Consider the following 23,003-nt stretch of genomic DNA (forward strand, 5'->3'; position numbering starts at 1 on the left):
TAATTTAAATTAGATAAATAAAAAAATAATTTCTTAACTAGTAAAAGAGAATATCTAATATATAAAATTAGATATAGAGATTCTAAAATCGAGGAAAATCTATTTTAATAATTATTTATAAATATAGTAGAATATTCGAATCTAATAGTAGATTTCTATTATTATCACCCCGAGGCCGTTAGCCCTTATTTATTATTTAAAAAATCTTCGAAATAGTCTTCTCTATTAGCGCTACTAATCTATAATAGCTATATCGACTTATAAAAAGATTTTAAATCTGTTATAAAATACTAAGTTAATATATCTAAGAATATTACTTCGTATATATCTAGATATACTTTTTATAAGATCGATATCTACTATATAGTAGTCGTCGCCGAAGCTTTAAATTAAAGAGAAGGATAATATCACGATTTTAATAATCTTATAATCTTATTTATATTATAGCCTAATTAGGCTTAGCGTGCTAAGGCCTTTCGGCTTTTCTATCTTACTATAAAACTTATACTTATAATAATCCTATATAGATAGTATTCTCTTTATACTATAATATAGAGTTACTATATATATCATTAAGTTTCTAATAATAAGAATATTTAATAATTATTAATAATATATATTATTATTAATATATATTTAGATTTAGAAATCTATATTTCTTTAATAAAAGATTATAATATAAAGATTTTCTCGCTATCGATATTTATTAGAATAGTTATCTTACGCTTTTTATTTAATATAATAATTTTATCTCTTAATAATAGAGAGCGAGATTATTATTTAATTAATAATATATTTAATATTATAGCGATAAGTATTAGACTTTATCTCTTTTTTCTTACTTAATCTATAATTATATATTTTATTATTTATAATATAATTTAAATATTTAGATAAATTCTTATAATATCTTAATTATTTATAATTATAGTATTATATTTTAATAAAAGACGTCTTAAACTTAATATAAGAGTTATTATCTTTAAATTTAATTCGCTTAGACTTTTAATTTTATAACGTTAATAAAAATAAACTTTTCTTTTAATCTTATTAATTTTTTATATATTATCTCTTAAACTTAATATATTATTAATTATTACTTTTTTAATTACTTATTTTATTATTAAAGCGAGTTTTATCTAAAATAGAAAGCTTTTTTTATTTTTTATAGTCTTTATTTTATATTTTAATATTATTATAATAATATAGTATAGATAATAGATTAAGTAATTTTCTTTATAACTTTTAAAGAAATTTTCTTTATTACTCTATTTTATAAATCTTTTATATATTCTAAATTAATTATATAATAATCTTATTATAATTAGAGTATAATAAGATAGTTATTAAAATTAGCTATTAATTATATATTTTTTATAATTATTTTAGCTAATTAGTATTCTATATTATAAGATTTAATAATTAAATTATAAACTTAGTTTAAATATTATTTTTAATATTTCTTCTAGATAGATTTCTCGATATCGTATAATATTATATCTCTAATATTTCTTTAAATTTACTTCTTAATATTTATTAAGAGAATAGAAGTCTAATAAGTCTTTTCTTCGTCTATATAAAAATTAATATAAAGCGTTAAAGCAATAAAATTATTATAGTTTTAAAGAAATATAATTATTAAGCTATAGTTATTAAGATATTAAATATTAAATATCTTAATAATACTTATTTTTTTATAATTTAAATTATAATAGTAATCGTCGCTATATTTATAACGATATTCTTATATATTCTATATTTTAATTAATTTAAATTTTTCGATAATTAGTTACTTCTTAATATTAAGCTCTAAAAGTCGATAGCGTTAAATTTAAATTAAGTTTATAAAATAAGAGTTTTTATTTATAAATAAAGGGTTATTAGATATAACGCTTTAGCGATTATTATTTTTATTAATAATATTATTAGAATTTCTATCGATATTAGAATTAATATTATAATTACTTAATTATATAATAGACGTATTTTAATAAAAGTCGTTTATTAGATTAAAAACGTTATTAATTAATTATAATAAGATGTTTCTACTTTATAAATTAATAGAATTAATTTATAAATTATTTATTATAATTAAATTAAATAATTTTATATAAATAAAGTTATTAAAATTATAAGATAGTAAAGTTTCTTTTAATAAAACTATATAGTAATTATATAATTATAAAATTTAGATATATAATTAATAAAATAGATAGATTAATTATTAAATAAATTAATAATTAAAAAAAAAAGAAGAAGAAAGAGAATTTATAAGTATTTAAGACTTCGCTAAATATATTAAATATTCGCTTTAGCTGCGTAGCTTATAATCTAATAAATAACATAAGCGAGTCTATTAATTCGCTTCGAGTACTTCTACTCTTACTCTTAAGCTCTCTTATTATAAAAAAAATATATACGTTATTTATAAATAAAATAATATTTTTTTACTCTATTAAAATTATTTAATTTTTTTATAATTTATACTTTTTAACGCTTTAAGAATTTTTAATCTTATAATTATTAAAAGATAAGAAATTTAAATATCGCTTATTAAAGTTCGCTCGATAGCTTTAATTAAAAAATCGATGAATATTATATAAATCTAAAATAACTTTTTTATTTTCTATTAAAATCTTTTCTTTTTTTAAATTATAAAGCGTAACTTAGATATTTTAATAATTTAAGAAATTTAAAATTTAGTCTTATAATTATTTAAAGATAAAGAATTTAAATATACTTATTAAATTTCGCTTATTAAATTTACTCGATAGCTCTAATTAAAAAAATAGATTATGAATTTAATTTATAGATTTAAACTCGTATATTCTTAAAAGCGTTAATTAGCTATCTATTATATATTCTATTTTTATCTTTATTTAAGATAATAATAATATCGATAATTTTATTATATAACTTTAAAGTAATATTTTATTTTTCGAGAATTTAAGCTTCTTTTAATTATTCTATTATACTTTAAAGCTTTTTATCTTATTCTTCTTATTAAATATAATTCTTTAAATAATAAATATTATAATATTTTTAGATAAGAAAATTATAATCTCGATATAAATTCTATATGTTAAATATTAAATATTATATAGAATCTTAATAGCGAAATAAATATAATTAAAAACGTAATAATAAGTTTATAAAAATACTTTATACTTAGTAAAAATAGTTTATACTTATTAGATTATCGACTACGTTAACCTCTATCGTATATTGTTAGATAGCCTTATTATTGCCCAATTGAGAAGTGTGAAATCTTGGATAAAAACTGCTAAACCTCCCTATGACCCGGAAAATTTCCGCACTTCCTTTGCTTATGCCACCATGATTTGCTGGCTGACCAGTCTCTACGCCATGTGTCATGCATGGCATGCACCTTGTAAGCTGCCAAATTGCCAAGCTGCCAAGCTGCAAGGCTGCAAGGCTGCAATGCTTCGTTGCTTCGTTGCTTCGTTGCTTCGACTTCTTTTTTGCTATCTCTCAATTCCCACTCCCTCAAAACTGATTCGACCGCACATTCTAGATCAAATTTCAACAGGCAGAGATTCAAAGATTTCTGATCTCAAAAATAACCCATAGATGCCTCAGGTCACCGTGACTCGCGATGGACCCCCTCTCGTTTACCGCCTGCATTATCACCATGGTTGGACTCGTTGCCGCGAGCTCCAAGAAGATCTACGACCTCCGAGATAAGTTGAATAATGCTCCAAAGGATGTGGAAGACCTCTTGGAGCAACTTCGGACCTTCGAAAGCCTTCTTACGGAACTGAATACGCAGTTGCAAGATCACCAGAATTCTGCTCCACCGCAAGAGACGCTTCAGCAATTGTGGGGAAGTTCAGTCGCACAGATGGAGCGAGACGTGCAGAGCTTACAAACCGTCCTCTCTAAAGTTGAACCTCTGCTCAAGAAGAAGTTGAAGAGCTCGAAAATGCTGCTGCTAGCTCGTCAGATACTTAGTGAGAAGGAGGTTGAACAATATCAGAGGAAGATCGATACACATTGTGGCACTTTGACGAGCATACAAGCGATGGTCTGTGGGTGAGTGACATATCATTCTTGCGAAGAATACTCGGAGTCTGATATTCTACGCTTGGAAAGCCGAAAGCTCGATAAACTCTCCCAAAGTATCATCCAACTTGGCGACGAAGATAGGACTGGCTTCCGGACTGCTTCCTCTCAACTTTCACAATCCACGAGTCAACTGGGTGCTGAGTTCAAGGATGGCTTATCAAGGGTATCGTCTCAACTTACCGGTACCGAGTCGGCGAATGAAGTAAGACATCAGACTGTTCTCGCTCACTTGGACGGTCATGCCAAATACGATGAGCTCAATACTGAGAAGATGGATGAAGTCTTCCAGCAACAGGGTAGGTCCATCGATATGAATGAAGCAGGCTTTCAAGCCATTCAGTCCAGCCTGATCGCCGCATCATCATCCAATTCCAAAGATCACAACACCACTCATGCTATGCTCAGTCAATGTCAGGGCCACTTACAGCAAATACTCAGAAATCACATCACCTTCGGAACAGTTGAACACAGCGTACATTTGCCGTCAACCCGCCCTAAAGCCTTGGATTCTGCCACTTCAGAGACTACAGTATTCTGGAACCATCGATTCCACCGCTTGCCGATCGGATCGCTGCAGATCCGTCTGATTCAGACTCGACAAACTAGGGATTCGAGACGCTCGACCCCACAAGTGCGCACAAAGTCAAAAATCGCAGTGGAATTTGCGCCACCACGGTGGCTGTCAAGAGTCGCGATCAGATACAGTATGAAGCTGAATTGCGATTTGATCGGGAGCCAGTGGCGCTGGGGGGCGACTTTGGAGCCTCTGACGGTCAACTATAACTCATGTTTTATAAATGCAGTCAAAAATCTTGATGTTGAGGGTGTGCGAACGTCGTTCGCAGAAGGTCTAGCCAAACCAACGCATTACATGTTAGATGGCTTTGGTCAGCCCATGCCTTGGTATTGGGTTCGTCTCGAGTCTGCCTTCAATAATGACATGCTAAATTCGTCTAGCATGCCAGCGTGCGAACCTACACTGATCATGCTTATCATCAATTATCTTTGATGTTCGAATTTCTGGGGGAAAACGGTCTTCCGCGCCAGTAAGTGATTTCAGGCGCATATTAAGTCAAAATGGAGTGCCTAACATTGTTCAGGGAATTTTTCTTCTCGAGGCTCCTGCAGAAGACGGCACTCGACGAGCGAAACCTTCTACGGAACCATGTAAACAGCTACCTAAAACATGGTGGCAGATTCTTGACGGCGCAATCAGGAGTCTTTGAGCATGTCTTTATCCGAAGTTCACTGGGCCGTATTGACTGGTTTCCGGACTTTTTATTCAACTCATCGGAACCATGGCTGATAGATGACTTCTCGTCATTACAGATACGTCTCATAGGCATCTTAGCCCATGTAGACGCAGTCTTTCATAATCGGCTGAAGAGAGAACTGGCTAGCTACCGTACGACGGCTTCATTAGGTCGAACACCTTTTGTGGACAATCTGTTTGAAATTACCTTCGGTACAGCTTCCATCGAAAGTCACTTTCGTACATTATCACAAGATCAGCCGTATCATTTCTTGTCACTGTTATGCAGAGCAGGCGCAATTGTGATGATGAAAATCTTTATCGCAGTTGGGTTTGATGTCAATGGAGGCAGCTGGAGGACCAACTTACTAGGAAATGCAGCAGCGACCGAGAACATAGAAGTTGTTTGCATGCTCCTTGAAGCCGGTGCAAATGGCTCTTTAGCCTTGAAGATCTTCCTGGATGAAAGCGAGCATCTCTCCGATGCACTTTTCAGGCGACTTCTTGGAATGCTAGTGGGAACTGCCGGGCCTGCATCATTTGAGTCGATCCAAGACCTTTTGTGTAGTATCTTAAAATCGCGTAGGGCGCTCCATCTCCACCCTAAGGCGCCAGAAATCCTTCTCAACCGAAAAGGTTTCGGAGGAGGAACTATCAACCAAGCCCCTTGGAGAGAGTACTGGTACAATTACATGTTTCTTGCTATCTCAGGAAAAAGATCTTTCATGGTCGACCTTCTCCTGCAAAATGGAGCACATGCCAACGCTCAAATATCACATTTTATTGATTGCAAAGGGTGTTGGTTCGAATCATGTACATGGATAACATTTTCCGTAATGTACGGTGCGGCATCTTGTACTGATGTTCTCATTCAACATGGGGCAGATGTCACTGCTTTGGATGGAGCTGACAGGTCTGCAATTCAGCTGGCCAGAATTAACGCGTCGGCTTCACATCCTCGCCGTCCGTCTTTCGGCTCATGGTGGACCGTCACAGCTGAAGAAGACGCAGAGACTTTAGTTGCGGCGGAGCGGGCCTTCGGCCTCAAACTTCAGGGCACAACGAACCTAGAACACTACATTCAACTCAGCAACGAACCCACTCTTCAACTTCCCCCACGGCAAGACGAACCTGTGTCGATACTTCGAAAGACGTTGGAAAGGGCTCTTGCAACCGTTCTCACTCCATTTCAAACAGCGATCCTCCATGACCGTCTCAGGGTTCTCTATCTTGATATCAGAAAAACTTGGTCGTTGCCGTTCTATGAAGCCTTACTCATGAGATTCATCTACGTCTTGTCATACATACTAGTTCTTGCTTGGTTGATATACGCCTTCATCAAAGGCCACAAGCGCATCCCAATGCCATCTAGGTCTCTTCTGTCCGCGGCCGCGGTGTTGATGCTAGCTCTTGTCTGGGGCTCTTCGCAAATGTTTGTCTCCTGGGGGGCAATCACTGCTGGTTCAAACTGTGAGACGGATTTTTGAAAACTTGGCTATACGTGAGAGCGTTTGATAGCGCCTGAAAGGGGTCCGCGGACTCGGTGTGCAAACTCAGAAGGAGTTGCAGATCGAGCAGGCGGGGATGCTGGGTCGGGGGCATCGGGAAATTCAACACCGGCTTCGCAAGAGAAGAGGGGGAAGCGCAGGCACTGCTCGATTAGAAATTAGAGACCAAGAAGCTCAGGCGAACGTTCACATGGCGCATGTCGGAGGTCTTAGTATGAAAAGCTGGGAGCTGATATCGAAGCTTCCATCTACCGTCGACGAAATCTATGAATTCTTTACCCCATCAGGCTGTGGTGCAGCTGCTTCCAAGTCTGCGAGCGAGACCGCTGTGGGGGTGGCAGCTGCCTTTCCAGCCGTGCCTTGTGGCCAAGCCTATGCACCTAGCTAGCTAGCTTTAACATGTGTCCTCGTAGTTAGGAACCAATCGTCTTTGAAGAACGTACCCTTCACCGTTCTGACCAATGGCGGCCGCGGCAAATACCGCAACGACCAACAATCCTCTGAACGATTGTAAATCACCGTTTCGGCTACCCTAGCTGTATGTGTGCTAAATTCCGCACAGCCATCGGAGCAGCAGGTGCATCAGCGGCCGTGGTAGCCTCAATGAACGCCGCAGACGCTGCGGTAAGCTCACTAACATTGTCATCATCATTGGCCTCACTCTCATCCTTCTCCTCGTCTCTTTCATCAGCGACGGCGTCTTCCACCCTGTTCAGCGCGGTGTCAAAATCAACCACTACCTTGCCTTTCACATCTAATAATAAGCCGCAAGATCATGTCATACGGCAAACAATTGCTGGTGGCATCGCAGTCCCAATTGTCGTGATTGCAGCTACCTTTTTCAGAGTGTGGGCTGGGCGGAAATCTCACAAGAGGAACCGGGGTACGGTCGTGGAGGCGACGCCTCCCGATGAAAAACAGGTTTGAGGCTGAGAGAATTCGAGCAGTGGGGCTGAGTTGGCATAGATGTGGTTGCCTCAAACAGCCTTACACTTGCATCATTGAGTCGTAAGCGAGCCAATCCATCTCGTTACCATTGAAGCCTGCAGAACCTCTTGACTACCTACTCTCAGCCAATGATCGACAGCAACGACTTTGCTGCACGAGCTGAAGGATTGAGTGGCACATGAAACAATGCTTCGCCCTGTCGTAAAAATCCGTCGCAGAATCTTGAGTTTGTTGGTATATTGAATAGCGCTTGGCAGTTCAAGTCGTCTTTTGACTTTTGGAGCTGTGCGCAGGCCAGACGTCATCAAGTATGTCGACCGATCCACTAGAAGATCTAGCCGGTAAGTCCCAATATGGCTCTTTGATACTCTCATGGGCTGACTTGTCTAGCCGGTCCATGTTCGATCGGTTGCGCAGTCGCCGCGGCCGAATCTACGACGACAATTCTATACGTGCGAACAGTCGACGATGGAGGGTTTGGTTCAGTCCGGAGACTACCTTACCATCATCGTTATGTTTTATTTGACGTTCTCTCGCAGTGTTTCCAACTCTGACGTATTGCTGGTATTCTCAGCGTACCAGATTGCTACCAACGTCCGCCAGTGGCAATGGTGACTGCGTTACGGTGCAGGGCCTACCGATAACCCTGCCATCCCAATATCCTCTCACTAGTCCACCGGCTGTCGATGATGGTGAGGTGTGCTTCAGTACAATGCCACGACGTCCCTTGTCGATTTTCTAGGGTTCACGAGCTGTAGCCCCGTACTCCACTTGCCGTGCCAACAGCACTCATCCAAGTCACGGCCGCGACACCCACAGAAACGGGCCCCAGCGTGAATCTGACATCATCTCCGTCTTTTTCGCTTTCGCCGTCATCGACGAGCCGAGGTACCACGGCCTCATCCCCGCCCGTGGGGCTCGAAAGAGTCTTACCCCCAAGGAGAAGATTGAAGTTGTGTGTTCAAGACTGCTTGTTCAGTTGATCATACTCGGGACCTTGGCTTGGCATACCATTCGGAAGCGAAGAATCGCCGCCGCCGCCGCCATCGACACAGACCGCTCAACTTCTTCCGATGACGTACAACCTTACCTCCAGCAGGAAAACGAGCTTGAAGCCGAGGAGACGAGAAAACACGAACTGCATGCGGACGAGCAGAGGTACGCATTTGCAGAGGAGACCATCCATGAGATGCAGGACGGAGATCATGATCACGGGATACTCACACAAGGCAGACCTCGCTCAGAGCAACGCACGAATCGAAACGTGCAGAGCATTCGAAAAAAGCCCGAAGCGCGCGAGCACTTCTACTGATTCCAGACATTCCCCACCTATCGCAGCACGACCCTTTCCAATGCCGAGATCAACGGATAAAACGCAGTCATGGACCCAAACGTGCCAACGAATCATTACCGATCGCGAAGTCGGCGCCATATTTCTGGAAAACGCGGATGATTGTCACATATGGGAGCGGAGTCCACACAGGATATTCTGAGACGGAGATGGCGCCGGCTAGGAAACACTTCGAACTGTTGTTTAAGTTGGGCCGAATATAAGGATGCGCGACCGATGCAGCACCCCTATGGCTTGAACAAGAGTCATCAACGATTGGCACTCTCGGGTCGACCTTTTGAGATCACTCTCGTTCAAGGAAGCCGTGGCATACTGTAAAGGGATTCTTCGAACTGGTTCGACGCGTTGAGCACGGCGGAGAAGCGACGTGTATGCTCACGGTCATGAGAAAGTGGTTGTGGAGGTGCAGTCAGGAGCTCTGATGGCGGGTCCGTTTCACAAGTGCTAGGGTTCCGGCTGCAGTTGATATCTTTCTGTTAAAAACGGAGGAGTTCAATTCAAACATATCTGACGGTCAGTACAGACTCTATCTATGAATCACTCAACGTTTGAATTTGGAGCCCACATGATATCAGAAAGTCGAACTTATCTTCCTGTGAGACCTAGTAAACTTTTGGGTAAACATGAAGATGCGGTGAAGTCTTTGAGCTACCCAAGCTGACATTGGCATCCTGTCTTTCAATCGACCATCTCCGTATTTACACTTTGACATACTTATGCCACGGATGTTCCTCCTGGAACCCCAGCACCTCTCTCGCCTTCCGATTGCTCAGCGGGCCCTCGTACTCGCCCATCTCCCTCGTAATAGGCGTATTAGGCTCCGCCTCCTTCAGATACTGCATCGTCGGCACCTTCAACGACGAAGTCGTGTTCGTGGCGTTGAAGACCTGGAAGCCCAACCCGTTCTTCTGTACGCATAAATCACATATCTGACCCAAATCTCTTGCATCGACGTAGCTCCACGCGTTCCTCTTCCGCGTCTCTGGCTTGTTGACGTATCCCGGGAAGTCCTTCTCGTATTCGTGCGGTTCGATGACGTTCCCTATCCTCAGCGCGTAGATGTCGGTGCCCGGGAATCTCCTCGCGAAACTTCGGGCGCAGCGCTCGCCGCAGAGCTTGCTCGTTGCGTAGGTGTCCATTGGATCTGCAGCATCCGTCATCAGCGATCCAATTGCGTCTGGCTTGAAGCAGGTGACACTCACCGCAGTCATAATCCTCCTCCAGAGGAAAGGAATGATAATCACTGTCTCCTTGCGTAAAGCAAACCCCATAAGTCGTCTCACTACTCGCAATAATAACCTTCTTGACTCCCAATTTGCACGCAGCCTCAATCACATTATATGTACTCAGCACGTTACCCTTAAAGCACTCATTATCCGGCACCAGCATATTCCTCGCATACGCCGCAAAATGAATGACCGCATCGATGGGGCCCACGGGCACGGTCTCTGAATGGCGAGGATTGGCGTAGTGGTTGATGTGGAAGTTGGAAGTGAAGGCATTGAAGACTTGGCCGGCGTCTGTGAGGTCTGTCTTGAGGGTGTACACTGTGGGGTGAGGGAGCGGGGTCAGGTCGAGGTTGAGAACGGAGTGACCTTTGGAGAGGAGGTAAGGGATAACGTGGCGACCTGCTTTTCCCGAGCCACCGGTGAACACGATGCGTTTGCCTGTGGACGCGGCCATGATTTCTGATATCGATGAGGTTAGGAATTTGGGAGACGCAGGACCGTTGAAATGTGGGGGTTTTGCATGACATCACGGCACAGGTGCCGGGGATCTGAGCCGGGCTTTTGGGGACGATTGCGCTAATTCCGCGTGCTCGGGGCCCCGGGAAGGGCGGATAATAAAATACTTAGTGGGCGAAGACCCAGCCACAGCTGAGCCATGGACGCTGTAAACAACATGACCTTAGATGCGAAGGCAGTAACGGTTTCCAAGGTCTTTCTTTCACTTTTCCAGTTTCTTTCTGTAACCTGCGTCAACTGTGATGTTGTAACCACCGTACTCATTCTTTCGCAGCTTTTAGGATCTGGCTGATGCCATTGGCCTTACAGCAAGCCTGGTCAGCCTGGTGGCTACTGCGTAGAAATACTCATGCCAGACGCCACATAACGGACGCTGTACAACCTATGTCCAGGGATTCCTGGTGCTCCAGGATAGATCCGAATTGTCTCCCAAGATCTCGAGGACTACTACCCTTAGTTAGGAACTCTTCAAGGTCTCCTTGTGAATTAAAGATTTTCAGCTCGAGGCTTCTGATGTCTCTACACCTAGGGATCTAACAAAGGTCCTGCGAAACTCATTCGCGGTCTGGGAAGACTTGGATACAGTTGTGAGTATTCATAAGGTGTATGGGTCTTCGTCGAGTGTTGGCAAACGAGCGCGTTGGAGATCGAATATTAAGGAGAAGGAGAAAGAAGACCAAGGGAGGTCTCTATATGCTCAAAAGCTGACACTGAACACCGCCAACTCTATCCTCAACTGTAAGAACCCTGAAAAGCTGGGTTGCCACATCAGCTCATTTATTTCGAAGCTACGATCTCAAATTTTCCGATACCGAGTCCGATTGGATCGTATCAGACGTTGCGGAAGATGTACACGACTTCCAGGGAAGTTTGGCGATCATGCCGCTGAGAATGGAAGACGTACGAGCCGCAATATTGCCAGCAGCTCCAAAGCTTGTCGATATGAAAAGCGCAGCTCTGAAAACGGATTATATTCTGCGGGATATCCTAGGCGACCCGAACACGGTCGGAACTACTATGGTTTCAACAGATCGAGGGGTCACTTGCGAGCTGTCTTCGTACTGCATCTGCTCATGTGTCAGTGGATCATACCTACTTGTGAGATGACAATTGCGACTGGATTCATACTAACCTCCATCACTGGACGCTCCATTACTGGACTGCTGTCGTCGTATTGGAACTGCTGAAATATTAGTTATCAAACGTCGGGTCGACAGCATAATCTTTTCAAGACCGACCTCTTGGGGATGGTTGTATTCTGACCGAAACGACTGATTCGAGCTAAGGTCGCCGGACATTACACTATCGTTGTCGCCCCCATCTGGCACGTGGGAGCCAGAAGGTCCTAAAGACGTACGGTGCCCTTACATCGCTTGGTAAGCGCGCAAGTTCCAGAGGGGCAACTTGATGACTTAAAAATCGTGAACACTGACCTGCAATACTCCGATGTCGCTGGCAGATCTCCAAGCCTCTTTCCAATGTCTGAAGCTTTCGATTTAGCTGCTGACGCAGTGCCTGCGACTCTGTCGACTCAGCCGCGATCTTGGAGACAAGGCTCGACGACATCTGCCCCACGTCGGTTGGTGAGAAAACGGACCAGATGTCACTGGTAAGGAGACCCTCGACCACGTGGATCGAGACGTTATCGACAAAGGTCTTCAACGCTACCTTGACTTCTGTCTTAGCATTGGTGTCTTAAATGACCGAGAAGGAAGTCGATGGTGGTTTGGATGAAGGGCACTCACTTTGTAGAAGGCCCGCAGGCTGTCTAGCAACTCTGAACAGGCAAATACGTCCATGTCACTTTCGGATTGAGTCGCTAGTGACCTAGCTAGTCTGCTAACATCGGAAGATTCCCTGTATGCAGGCGTAGAGGTCGATGAAGAGCCCATGAAATGCTGGATCCTGCCCACGAGCTCGTTTACCTGACGTTCCTTTCTGAGGCTCTGCAAGACCTCTGTGTAATAGTGATTATACGTGATGGCATGTCTTTCTCGATCGATCAACAGGCGGTCGAGCATTTCGTTAGCCTTTTTGAATCTTGCAGTGAGGATAGGATCAATCCAGTGTGTGAACAACGTCCCAAAAGTTTCTTCATCGGTAAGGGTGTTGAGAAGCCTCTCGAGGAACGCTTTCGACGCTATCCATATGTTCTGAACGTGCTCGCGCGCTATCCGTTCCCAGTGCCTGGATTGATCACGGAATAACTCGCTGACCAACAATGGATTGAATGAGCCCGGTAGTTCACGGCCTCTGCTTCTCATAAGCAGCTTTCGGACCCATTCGATCGCGTCCGCTCGGCTCATCGAAATAGGTTGAAGATGAGCATGGGAAGTTGAAGTCGGACGATGCGTTGGGGCTACAATTTCCTCGGTTACTTCTCTGTCAATTGTCCTATGGTGACCTTTCTTGCGCATGAGGTCCGAAAAGCCGAGGTTGAGGTTTTGCACTACCGCTCGTAGACGCTTGCAATATTCCTCATCAGAAGATGGATCACCGAAGAACTTATCGTCATAATTCCCGTCGATTGCTGCCCTGCAGAGTGCTTGAAACGATTGACTCAACTTGAGCAAAAATTGACGCTGCTCCTCGGCCGTACTGCGACCGTCTCCAAGCTTGACCAACTTCATTTTGCAATCTTCGATGCTCGATTGAATATCCTTCATCAAACTGGGAAGATATCTCTTGATCTGATCCAGAAGTATCTTACTCAAGCGAACATTGAGAGGACCTATGCCGACCATATCGCGAGGCAATTCTTTCCAGACGCCCTCCGAGAAGAATTGCACCTCAGACCGGTCTCGCTCCTCGGCCGAGGAATGGCGTGAATGGTAGTCTCGATTTTTGACGATATGCCAGCCAAGCCGAAATTGAATATTGTCATTACTGGCGAGATTGATGAAGTCAGCCTCGCTATTCGAACCAGGAGGGAGAGTGTCAGGCTTTGTGATGAGCCCGAGCGTTCGCAACCCTTCACGATCCACTTCTTTAGCCCGTTTTAGGACGATCTGGTTGGCGTAGTCGTTCTTGGCGGAGACTACTGCAAGAATGACGCTCCTTGGATTTTTCATGTAGGAATGAACCAGATTGGAGATGAGTTCAACGTCTGCAGGGGATTGATTCCTGCTTTCGGAGTGGATCAGACCGGGCAGGTCAACAACGGTGAGCTTTGGCTTCTCTTGACCGGAGATCTCTACCCTGAGGATATTCTTCGAGAAGGCGTTTCCGGTCGCCGTGATACCCATTGCTGACTTTGCTCGTTCGATATGGTGGGGGAAGTCTTCTAGTTGCTGTAGTGTTTCCTTGAAAGCTAGCAACCTTTCGCGATCCGCCTCGGAAGCGTCCTGACTGGGTACGATGGAGACGACTGCTTCAGTGGTAGGCGCTTGTCGAAGGATAACTTCAGTGGCGAAACGTGTGCAGAGTGTGTCACTACGTGGGAACGGAACACCGGAAATGGCTTCGAGGACGGAGCTCTTCCCGCTGGATTGGTCCCCACAGACGACGATCTGAGGTAGAAAAACGAACTCGCTTATGCCCTGAAGTCGAAGGCTGTCAATCTCATCTAGAAGATTCTGTTGTTCCGACGAGCGCAACACCTTGAGAGCAGACATATCTATGTCGGGGACTGCCATTGTTCTTCTGAACAGCTTCTGCAGCTTACACGACGGGTGATTGTAGAAAAGAAACTACTTCGAGACTGAATATCGAGTTGTGCCCTTCGATTTGAATTTGACAGGGTATGAGAAAGTTGGTGACGATGAACTGATCAGCTTTGTGGCCGCAAACAAGTGCGGGGAGATGGCTGTGACGAGCTTGGCCTGACACGTAAGCGAGTCTTTCTGGTCTGGTGGGGAAGAATCATAATAGGCTTAGCGTCGACATATTTGCAGAGTGCCTAGGATTGGACAAATCAGAGACGGGCATGGCTTGTACGTTAGTAATGCTACCATAAGACTGCTAACCAATTACATTGGAACAGGAAACCGGACTTCTTTGTCTTCAACTTGAACCAGCGAGATAGACAATAAATAGAAGACCAATCCCTCCCTCACTCGCACTTGCTCTTCTTAGCACCCATGCCAGACCTCTTGTTGACTTTCTTCACACATCGATTCGACAATCCTTGGAATGAGGGATTTGTTCGAAATCGGACCGGAGCTTTGTGACTAGGGTTGGCCTGAAGTGGAGGCGTGCATTCAGCCTCCTGACTCGACTCGGTAAGGTCATAATCAACAAACTACGGTGTGCAGAAGGCCCAAGGACGCCCTTGTACGGGTTACAGCTCGGCAGGGGTGAAGCTTCAGCATATGCTCGCTTCACCCCGGATGAACTCATAGCATATGCTGAACGTATCCGTTTCACCCCGGATGAGAGCTGTAAGCCCGCAATTGTAGTAGTTGTAGTTGACAAGGTTTTCCATTCAAGGTTGCGCAGGATCGGCCCGGCATTCAGCCAATCATTTCCCGCGCTCCTAGGCTCCTAGCTTTCTTACCTCTTTACCTCATCCATTGATGATATCGCCTGCATTCTTTTTTGTGTGTGTGTGTATGTATTTGCCAAAAAAAAGTGTCGTCCAGACTCCAAGCTGCCTTTTACTGGACACAAGGAATGAGATTTATCAATGATCGAGGTACAAGTTGGTGCTGTCTGTCGAAGCCTAAGCTGCCGTCCTGCCATTTGTGCAGGGCGAATTACTAATTCATACCCTCAAAGTATAAATCCTTACCGAATCATACCCTAATTACTGAATCATACCCCTACACCAAATTTCATTCAAATATGGGGTATATGATTCGGTAATTTGCCATTGCTTGGGGTATGATTTAGTAAGTTATCAAAGTGGCCTAAACTACGAAGGAGATAATCCGCGATCTGGCCTACTCGACCATAGAAATAAGGGAGTTTCTCCGACCGCATTTGATGAGAATTCTATCAGCCTAAAAACATCAGACGAAAGCCGAGTGGGCGAAATTTCGACTTAACCTAGAAAGCCATGCCCGGGGGTATCCGCACTTCACGCTGCAGACACCCCTATTCGGGCCCCGTAAGGGCCCCCGAAGGAATGATTCCTAACAATACCACCGTTATTAATAATTAAGTCGACGACTACTACCAGACGCTCAGTAAGCCTACCGCTACCATTATCAGACCGTCTCATATCAAGAAGCTATCATTCAAGACCCTCGTCAAATCATACCCCAAGCAATGACAAATTACCGAATCAAACCCCCATTTTTCGTGTGATTTGGTGTAGGGGTATGATTCGGTAAGGATTCGTACTTTCGGGGTATGATTCGGTAATTTGCCCCTTTTGTGGATCTGGCCACATATTTGGCCCCTTTGTCTCGCCCTCTTTCTAAGGCCAACCGGTAATTAAGCTTAGCAATGAACAACCCTACAGCCGAGATCTCTGGGGTCCTCTCACTTTCTCAATATCGCTCTTCGGACCCTTTACGAAAATTGTCGCCGTCTTATTATCTTTACGTTCGGCGGACATCCAATTTCAGCTGATCAATTCTTCATGAAGAAACTTCATAGCGCCGTCTTTGGTGAAACCGCCTCATCGCCATCGATTGTAACACACGAGACTGTGCTTGAGTTGGGCCGTCCGATAATACTCTCCGTGGTGTCATGTTGTCTGCTTGGTACTTCACCGTCGCTCTCGTCACGCACCCATTCGTCCTTGTATATCGGCTCGTTGGGGGGCACGCCTTCGCCATTACTAGTCACCCATTGAAAGACTTCCCATGATGCCGTCCGGGACGCTTCTTGATCTAGCGAGACTTCTGCAGCGGGAAATTTTACGTTCTGTGTCATCTCGAACCGTGGACTGACTTTTTGGGACAATGTTTGGGCGGGCGACATCTCCAAACCTTGATCGACCAAGGTCGACCCGTTTTCTAGTCGCCATGTCCAGTGTTGGTACTCCAGATGGTGTCTAGAACAGAACCGATGAATCCTGATCCGAGCGGCTGAATTTTCCATACTGGCCTTCCCGAAGGGCTCCCACGGGGCAAAAGGGTGATTCTCATAATGCAGATCGTCATCGACGACAGTTGGGAGGTAGAGAAGACGCCAGACATCTGCTCTTCGAATTCTCTCGCCGCAAGCATCAGTCTGGGAATAAGCCCCAGAGCCTGCAAGGTCCATGAAAGATTGAGGACAACCCGTCCAAGCGAAAGCGTTGCGATCGAGGGGCGGTGCACCAGTTTTGACGAGATCAAGAATTTTCGGGGCTAGGCCACTGATGACAGCTCCCAGCCAAAGAGTAGAGAGTTTGGGGCGGCGGATGGCGCACACCACGGCAAGAATTTCGTGATAGTGGCCCTCGAACTCTATAACTTCCTCCATGATGGGGAGTTCGTTGATAATAGGGTGTAACCAAGGGCTGACGAGGTTACATGGAATTTCGGGCTGCCAGAACGCCCCGCAAAGACTTGACATTATGACACTATAATTACAGCTCAAAGCCATATAACGAGGAAGCTCTTCGCTCAATTTGGCCAAATCATGAGTGGTGAGATTCGCTGGGACATTTTCGGCTTGGCGTCTCACGCTGGTAGGAAACGGTAGTGTGGCTATGGTCCCATAGTGATTATGCGTTGGAAAAGTCAGAGTCGTTGCGAGAGCCGCGAAGCACTGACTGCCCAGGTCATGTAACATACAGAATCCGGTCAAGATTCCGAGGGCCTTGTTGGAAGATACGGGTGTCGAAACGATGGAACCCTGCGAGGACGACCCAGCTGCCGACCACTCAATCCCAAAGCGCTGATCATCTTGCACACATACAGACCATGGCGACAGGTACACCATGTGATCACTCCGAGAAACAATCGCCTGCCAACCTTGACCGGGAGCCAAGATGGCAGCCCACCAACGGGCGGCATCCTCCTCAATACGACCGATGTCAACAGTCATAGTGGCAGCAATTCTATCCCCAGTCTTACGCTTGTATCCAATAGCCGTTGACTGCGTGTACGTTATTTCTGCACCTTCTTGACCTTGCATTTCAAGCAAGCGAACAGAGAGGATGTAAGACCAGCCCAGAGCCAAAATTGAAATATAATTCCTCGTCCTACTTTCGCCTTCGATTCCGACCCAGTGGCGGAAGCTTGTTCCATTCCAATTGACTGGTGTCGGAGATTGAACTCCTAGCTGTAGTAAAGCTGGAATTGACTTGATCCTGTCACTGGCAGTGCAGCCTTCGTCCTCTGCAACACGATAGGTGGAGTGTGCTTCGATAAAAAGCGCGCTTTTGCCAGGAGAATCGCCGACAAAAAGCATCCGGCTACTTCCAGGCTGATTGGGTATGGCAGGGACTTTACCCAGTATATTGGAAGGGTCGACTTGTTGAGGTAAGAGCCCATTTCTGTGGTGTGACAAGGCCTTCTCAACAACACGGCACCAGTACGCACGGGCGTTTATCGTCGCGGCCTCCAATTGCTGTTTACTAGGCTGAAGGCGTTCGCCATCGTATTGAGCCTAATACGAAGCACTCAGTCACTGTGATGACAATGAAAAGGTGACTACCTCTGATGCCTGTGGCAAGCTGGATTCCCCAAGATTAAGGCCGTCGTCATCAGGTGCGAAAGGAAGCGAGAGATGATCTGGCACGCGTCCTGGGTCTGAAGGTATTTCATCGTCGGCAGACATTGGTTGATTAAGATTCACATTCAATGCTTCGACGAAAGATAACGAGGACGGGCGGCAGAGAGAAGGATCAAATCAGGTGGAAGCGTTGTCAACTCGCTTCAGGGTGTAACGGTGTCTACTACTGAGGTCTACACGCAAGGTCTGGACAGCGCTAACAGCAGCCCTGCTTCTGCTTTTGGCTGGCAACCCTGTCGCGGCGCACCCTGGAAATGTTTCCGGAAAGCGCATAGATCTACACGTATTGTCCAGGCAACCCTTCATGCAGGGCGCTATTCGAGATCTTGGCACAGGAGTCTTGGCGTCCGTATAAACAGGATAGTCACATCTCGCCACCTGCATCTATTCTGAGCGGAGGCTCACCTGCACGTCTGCTCGCCCTAATGGAAGGCAGCCTGACAATAATGTTGTTGGATGTTCAAATCATTGGAATCAATGACCAAGTAAAAAGTGTACCAACAATTACTTTCGATTCAGTTTGCAAGCGCTCAGGCTTTTGTCTGAGAAATGGATGCCGTGATATAGGGACATTCTGCTACTGGACCTGCCTCAATGTTCCCAACTGCTGTAGTGCCAGGTCTGTTGCCCGATGAGTCACCTCGTTACCGCGAAGTCTGCCCTGTCGACTTTATCGGCGCCAATCGGGGCTCTGCATCCGCCCCTTATTTAAGGCAACAGATGTTGATGGCTCGTAATTTAATTCTAGAAACGTTTGGCTCGGCGATGCAGGTAGTATACAACGCTAATTGAAGTTTGTAACTCAACAGACAAACCACTTGGCCTTAGTAAAGTAAATGTGTAGGGAGGGTACGAGCTTATATCAATTCACAAGAGCATCTGACGGCGGACATTGAAACTCTGCCAGTTGCTGAACCATGTTCCCGCCAGAAATGCACCAAAAAGGCAATCCATCATTGACCGGCAGTCTTGGATGGATCGCTCACGATACCTCTCAATGTTTACTTCAATATTAGCGGACAGCAATCTGCGCTTTGGAACAAATGGCAGATCTGTCATAACCACTACGTTTCCTTCTGTCCTTTGTCTTGCATCTTCAGCACAGCGCGAAATCGAGCCTTGCCGGCCATGGTATCGGCCAAGGCCTTGTTGGCTTCCAAGAGCGGATAGGCAGTCACCATGCAATTGATATCATGGTGTTTGGCAAATGAAACAGCTTCCTTGGAATCGATGCTGGATCCGCTAGGCCAACCGTATATAGAAAGTTCGTTGAACAACATACTGATGGTGTCAAAGGGTACTGTTCCAGCAGCTGAAGTATCACGTTCAATATACACCATAGCCGAGGAATGTGTTGGCTCTTACCTCCCAGAATGAGAAGTTCTCAGGCCCTTGGTCAAGGGCGTTATGGCCTCAGGAGTGGGCGCTGTTGTGACGATCAATGCCGCACCACCCATAGCCTGTAGCTCTGTAGTTCCATCACTGTCTGTTGTGTCGATGTAACTTGAAGCTCCCAATTGAAGGGCGAACGACTCTTTCTCCTTTCCTCGTGAGGGAATCTCGACACGGTAACCTAGCTGAGCAGCGTACTGAACAGCCAGATGACCGAGACCACCGATGCCTTGGATTGCAACCAGCTCTCCTGCCCTGACACTCATTTGCCGGATGCCGTTGAAGACGGTAGCTCCAGCGCAAAGCAGTGGTGCGTACTTCACCGGATCAACGTCTTCAGGGACGTGAACGGCAGATTCTCGACGAAGAGTCATAAATTCAGCAACTTCTTTTGATCAATTCTTGTTCAACACGAGTAGCTGCAACACTCACATCCACCGTCACGAAAAACACCGTTGGCCGTTTTCGAGACGCATAATTGAAACACCCCACGCTTGCGTTCTCGACAAAAACCTTGCGTCATTAGGACTTTACAGATACAGTGTTAGACATGGCATACCACAGTGACCTCCGTGCCATGGCGCGCCAACTCGGTCGCCGACTTTCCTGTGATCTTCACCAGTCGGAATAGCAGCTACTTCTCCAATAGTTTCATGACCAAGAACGATGGGTCTTCGATCAACTCGTACTATCCGCCAGCATGACATGGTCACTTACAGTGGAACCGGGAAGGAACCCTCTTTAATAGCAAAATCGCCGTGACAGACACCAGTTGCGATGACTCGGATCACCTTCGTATGTTTCAAAGGGAGATCCCGGAACACTAGATCTGCGCCCGCAGTCTCAAAGACAGCAGCTTTGCATGTTGTTGGTAAGGACGTTGTGAGTGCTTAGCTTCGGGCTTCAGCAAAATCCAGAAGAAACCTAGAAGCGTATGCGAACCCATGAGTCGACATGAGTGTCAATCGTTCTTATATGAGTGCTTGCAAATAGATGTATAAGCAATCGGAGACGCGGGCGCAACATCCGATTCTTATCTCCTAAAACCCGTCGCCGTTTTTCAATGTTTTCTGTCATGCCGTAGTTTCTAAGCCGAAAATCTTACCTATGCGATACGCTTACGACCGCGATGCGATACGCTTACAGAACGTCACCGGATGTACAGGGAACGTTTCCTGCTCGCTGGGTGAGCACTAGTAAGCGTGACCCAAAGTCCAGGCTTCCAGCTCGCACTAAACCGATTTGATTTTGGTCAGGGATCGTACATGCTACAGGCAAGCAGGATCGTAGAACAGGAGGTACATATTTGTGCACTTACCTAGCCATGTACTTAGCCAGATTGCAACCCGGGCTTCCAATTACCCTCCATAGGCAATTCATTTCGTGGAGAAGAGAGACACAAGACAGCAGCGGCTACGGTTTTCACAATCGGAGATGGTGAACATCTCCGGTATTTATATACACGCCCGGTCCAACATCTCTGGTGAGACTGTCATCTGTTGGCAGTTTACAGTCCATCGGAAGTTCTTTTGAAGCGTCTTCCGCTGATGGAGTTCTCCATTCCATATCAATCATCTGAAGGATTTCCATTGCGAGACCTTCTTTCCAACCTTCCACTTCACAATGCTTACCCCCACTACCACCACCTGCCCAATCCTCATAACCGCTAACCTCGAAGAAGACGATCTTTTAACGCTCCTCAGCCTAGGATCATGACCGATACTAAAAGCCTACGCTGTCACCGCCCGAGAAGAATTCCCAAGCGATCCGATCGACGGCACCGACGCCAGCGTAAAGAAAATATCGCCGCGATCTCCTACCACACGGAGTCAGTTCTCGCCAATCCGCAAGAGCTCTCGGCGAGCACGGAACCTACCCAGTCCCCTGAAGCTGCCGGGTTTCCGGTCCCTGGCACACCGCGCAAACGTCGCTTCCGTGGCCTCCCACTAGATTACAGTTTCGCCGTCAGTTATTGCCTGTTTGAGGAGGTATATCGAGCCTTGGACCACGTTTCGAGAGTGGAGACTCCCGAGCGAGAGATGTCTCAAGACTCAACATTTGGTCCAGAGGAGGCAAGATGGACTGCGGAAGTACGTACGATGCTGTACCAAGAGGCGGAATCTGCTCTGCCCGTGGAGAAGAGCCTGAGGAGACATTTGTCGTCACCTGTTGAATCTCAGTCGGACGGAGTACAGACACGGGGGTATGTACATCCCGACTCAGCTTACCCGAGGCGATCAACTGAGGAAGCGGTTCCCGGACGCCGGGTACATCATCAGGACCGAAAAGCACCTTCGCCGTCGACGCCGGCATATCCGCCAAGAGACCCTCGCAGGAAGATGCATCGCTGAAGGTCTGGGCGCTGCCGCATTGGATTTTCGGCTTGTACGTACTCAGAATCACGGCGAGGTTGTTGTCGCCGCCTAGGGCCGCATTTAGCTTTTGACCACGACGGGGGCATACGGCCAACACGAGGTTTCTCCACAGACACGATCGCGGCCGGACTCACCGATATTGGTCGCGATACCACCTTGTGACTGACCACCCGCCGCGCACTGCAAGCTCAGAGCGGCCGCGGCGCGTTTGACCTGAACGAGACTCGCGCGAGCGGTGGGACCAGCTCCGCGGACGATCGTCCGGACGACGCATTCGGCCTTGTCTGGCACGTTGAAGGAGTAAGTCAGCAACCCAGGATGCCCAAAGTATCATTGTCAAGACTTCTTCCATCACGATTCAAGACTTACCGCCGAACACCGCGAACGGAAGAGGGAAGATACCGACCGGCAAACCCGTATGCCGCTCTCCCCAGACCAACTGTTCCGAGTCCGGGACGATGAACTGCGCCGCGCCCTCGCAGTCGGCAATGTTCGGATTGAACCCGTAGAGCGCGCCGTCGCAACGCACACTCAAGGCACCCAGCGCGGAAGAATTCACGGCGGCCGCATCGACGAGATCAGGCATCTCCGCGGCCGTGGTCCGCAGCGACGTCGCGAGGATCGCGGCCGCCCAGCATGGAAGAAAGCTGAAGATGTGGCAAACGAACATGATTCACAGGGGGGGCCGTGGCATGAACGGTTGGAAACGATCAGATTTCCCAGACTCTGAACTGC

The 23,003-nt window shown here is 45.6% G+C and overlaps 7 protein-coding genes across 7 annotated transcripts; 2 read left to right on the plus strand and 5 right to left on the minus strand.

Moving 5' to 3' along the window:
* Positions 1 to 3,652: 3,652 nt before the first annotated feature.
* HO133_007829 (uncharacterized protein) lies at positions 3,653 to 7,773 on the plus strand (the record flags this gene model as incomplete). Its single annotated transcript, XM_037298699.1, has 6 exons — positions 3,653 to 4,053; positions 4,114 to 4,996; positions 5,044 to 5,132; positions 5,187 to 6,732; positions 6,857 to 7,208; positions 7,409 to 7,773. The coding sequence occupies 6 exons, from the start codon at positions 3,653 to 3,655 to the stop codon at positions 7,771 to 7,773; spliced, it is 3,636 nt and encodes a 1,211-aa protein (XP_037156035.1).
* A 331-nt stretch (positions 7,774 to 8,104) lies between these two features.
* Positions 8,105 to 9,106, plus strand: HO133_007830 (uncharacterized protein; the record flags this gene model as incomplete). Its single annotated transcript, XM_037298700.1, has 2 exons — positions 8,105 to 8,135; positions 8,553 to 9,106. 2 exons carry the CDS (start codon positions 8,105 to 8,107, stop codon positions 9,104 to 9,106), a joined length of 585 nt encoding a protein of 194 aa, XP_037156036.1.
* A 737-nt stretch (positions 9,107 to 9,843) lies between these two features.
* Positions 9,844 to 10,828, minus strand: HO133_007831 (uncharacterized protein; the record flags this gene model as incomplete). The annotated part of the gene is made up of 2 exons (XM_037298701.1): positions 9,844 to 10,289; positions 10,348 to 10,828. The coding sequence occupies 2 exons, from the start codon at positions 10,826 to 10,828 to the stop codon at positions 9,844 to 9,846; spliced, it is 927 nt and encodes a 308-aa protein (XP_037156037.1).
* A 1,189-nt stretch (positions 10,829 to 12,017) lies between these two features.
* On the minus strand, positions 12,018 to 14,525 carry HO133_007832 (uncharacterized protein; the record flags this gene model as incomplete). Its single annotated transcript, XM_037298702.1, has 3 exons — positions 12,018 to 12,235; positions 12,324 to 12,570; positions 12,636 to 14,525. The coding sequence occupies 3 exons, from the start codon at positions 14,523 to 14,525 to the stop codon at positions 12,018 to 12,020; spliced, it is 2,355 nt and encodes a 784-aa protein (XP_037156038.1).
* A 1,900-nt stretch (positions 14,526 to 16,425) lies between these two features.
* HO133_007833 (uncharacterized protein) lies at positions 16,426 to 18,546 on the minus strand (the record flags this gene model as incomplete). Its single annotated transcript, XM_037298703.1, has 2 exons — positions 16,426 to 18,375; positions 18,424 to 18,546. The coding sequence occupies 2 exons, from the start codon at positions 18,544 to 18,546 to the stop codon at positions 16,426 to 16,428; spliced, it is 2,073 nt and encodes a 690-aa protein (XP_037156039.1).
* Positions 18,547 to 19,565: 1,019 nt separating this feature from the next.
* HO133_007834 (uncharacterized protein) lies at positions 19,566 to 20,267 on the minus strand (the record flags this gene model as incomplete). The annotated part of the gene is made up of 2 exons (XM_037298704.1): positions 19,566 to 19,782; positions 19,867 to 20,267. The coding sequence occupies 2 exons, from the start codon at positions 20,265 to 20,267 to the stop codon at positions 19,566 to 19,568; spliced, it is 618 nt and encodes a 205-aa protein (XP_037156040.1).
* Positions 20,268 to 21,709: 1,442 nt separating this feature from the next.
* HO133_007835 (uncharacterized protein) lies at positions 21,710 to 22,854 on the minus strand (the record flags this gene model as incomplete). Its single annotated transcript, XM_037298705.1, has 4 exons — positions 21,710 to 21,839; positions 21,992 to 22,316; positions 22,403 to 22,552; positions 22,638 to 22,854. The coding sequence occupies 4 exons, from the start codon at positions 22,852 to 22,854 to the stop codon at positions 21,710 to 21,712; spliced, it is 822 nt and encodes a 273-aa protein (XP_037156041.1).
* Positions 22,855 to 23,003: the final 149 nt, after the last annotated feature.

Source organism: Letharia lupina (assembly GCF_014066315.1).
Source record: "Letharia lupina isolate WasteWater1 chromosome Unknown contig_4, whole genome shotgun sequence".
In the NCBI taxonomy this organism is placed as follows: Eukaryota; Fungi; Ascomycota; class Lecanoromycetes; order Lecanorales; family Parmeliaceae; genus Letharia; species Letharia lupina.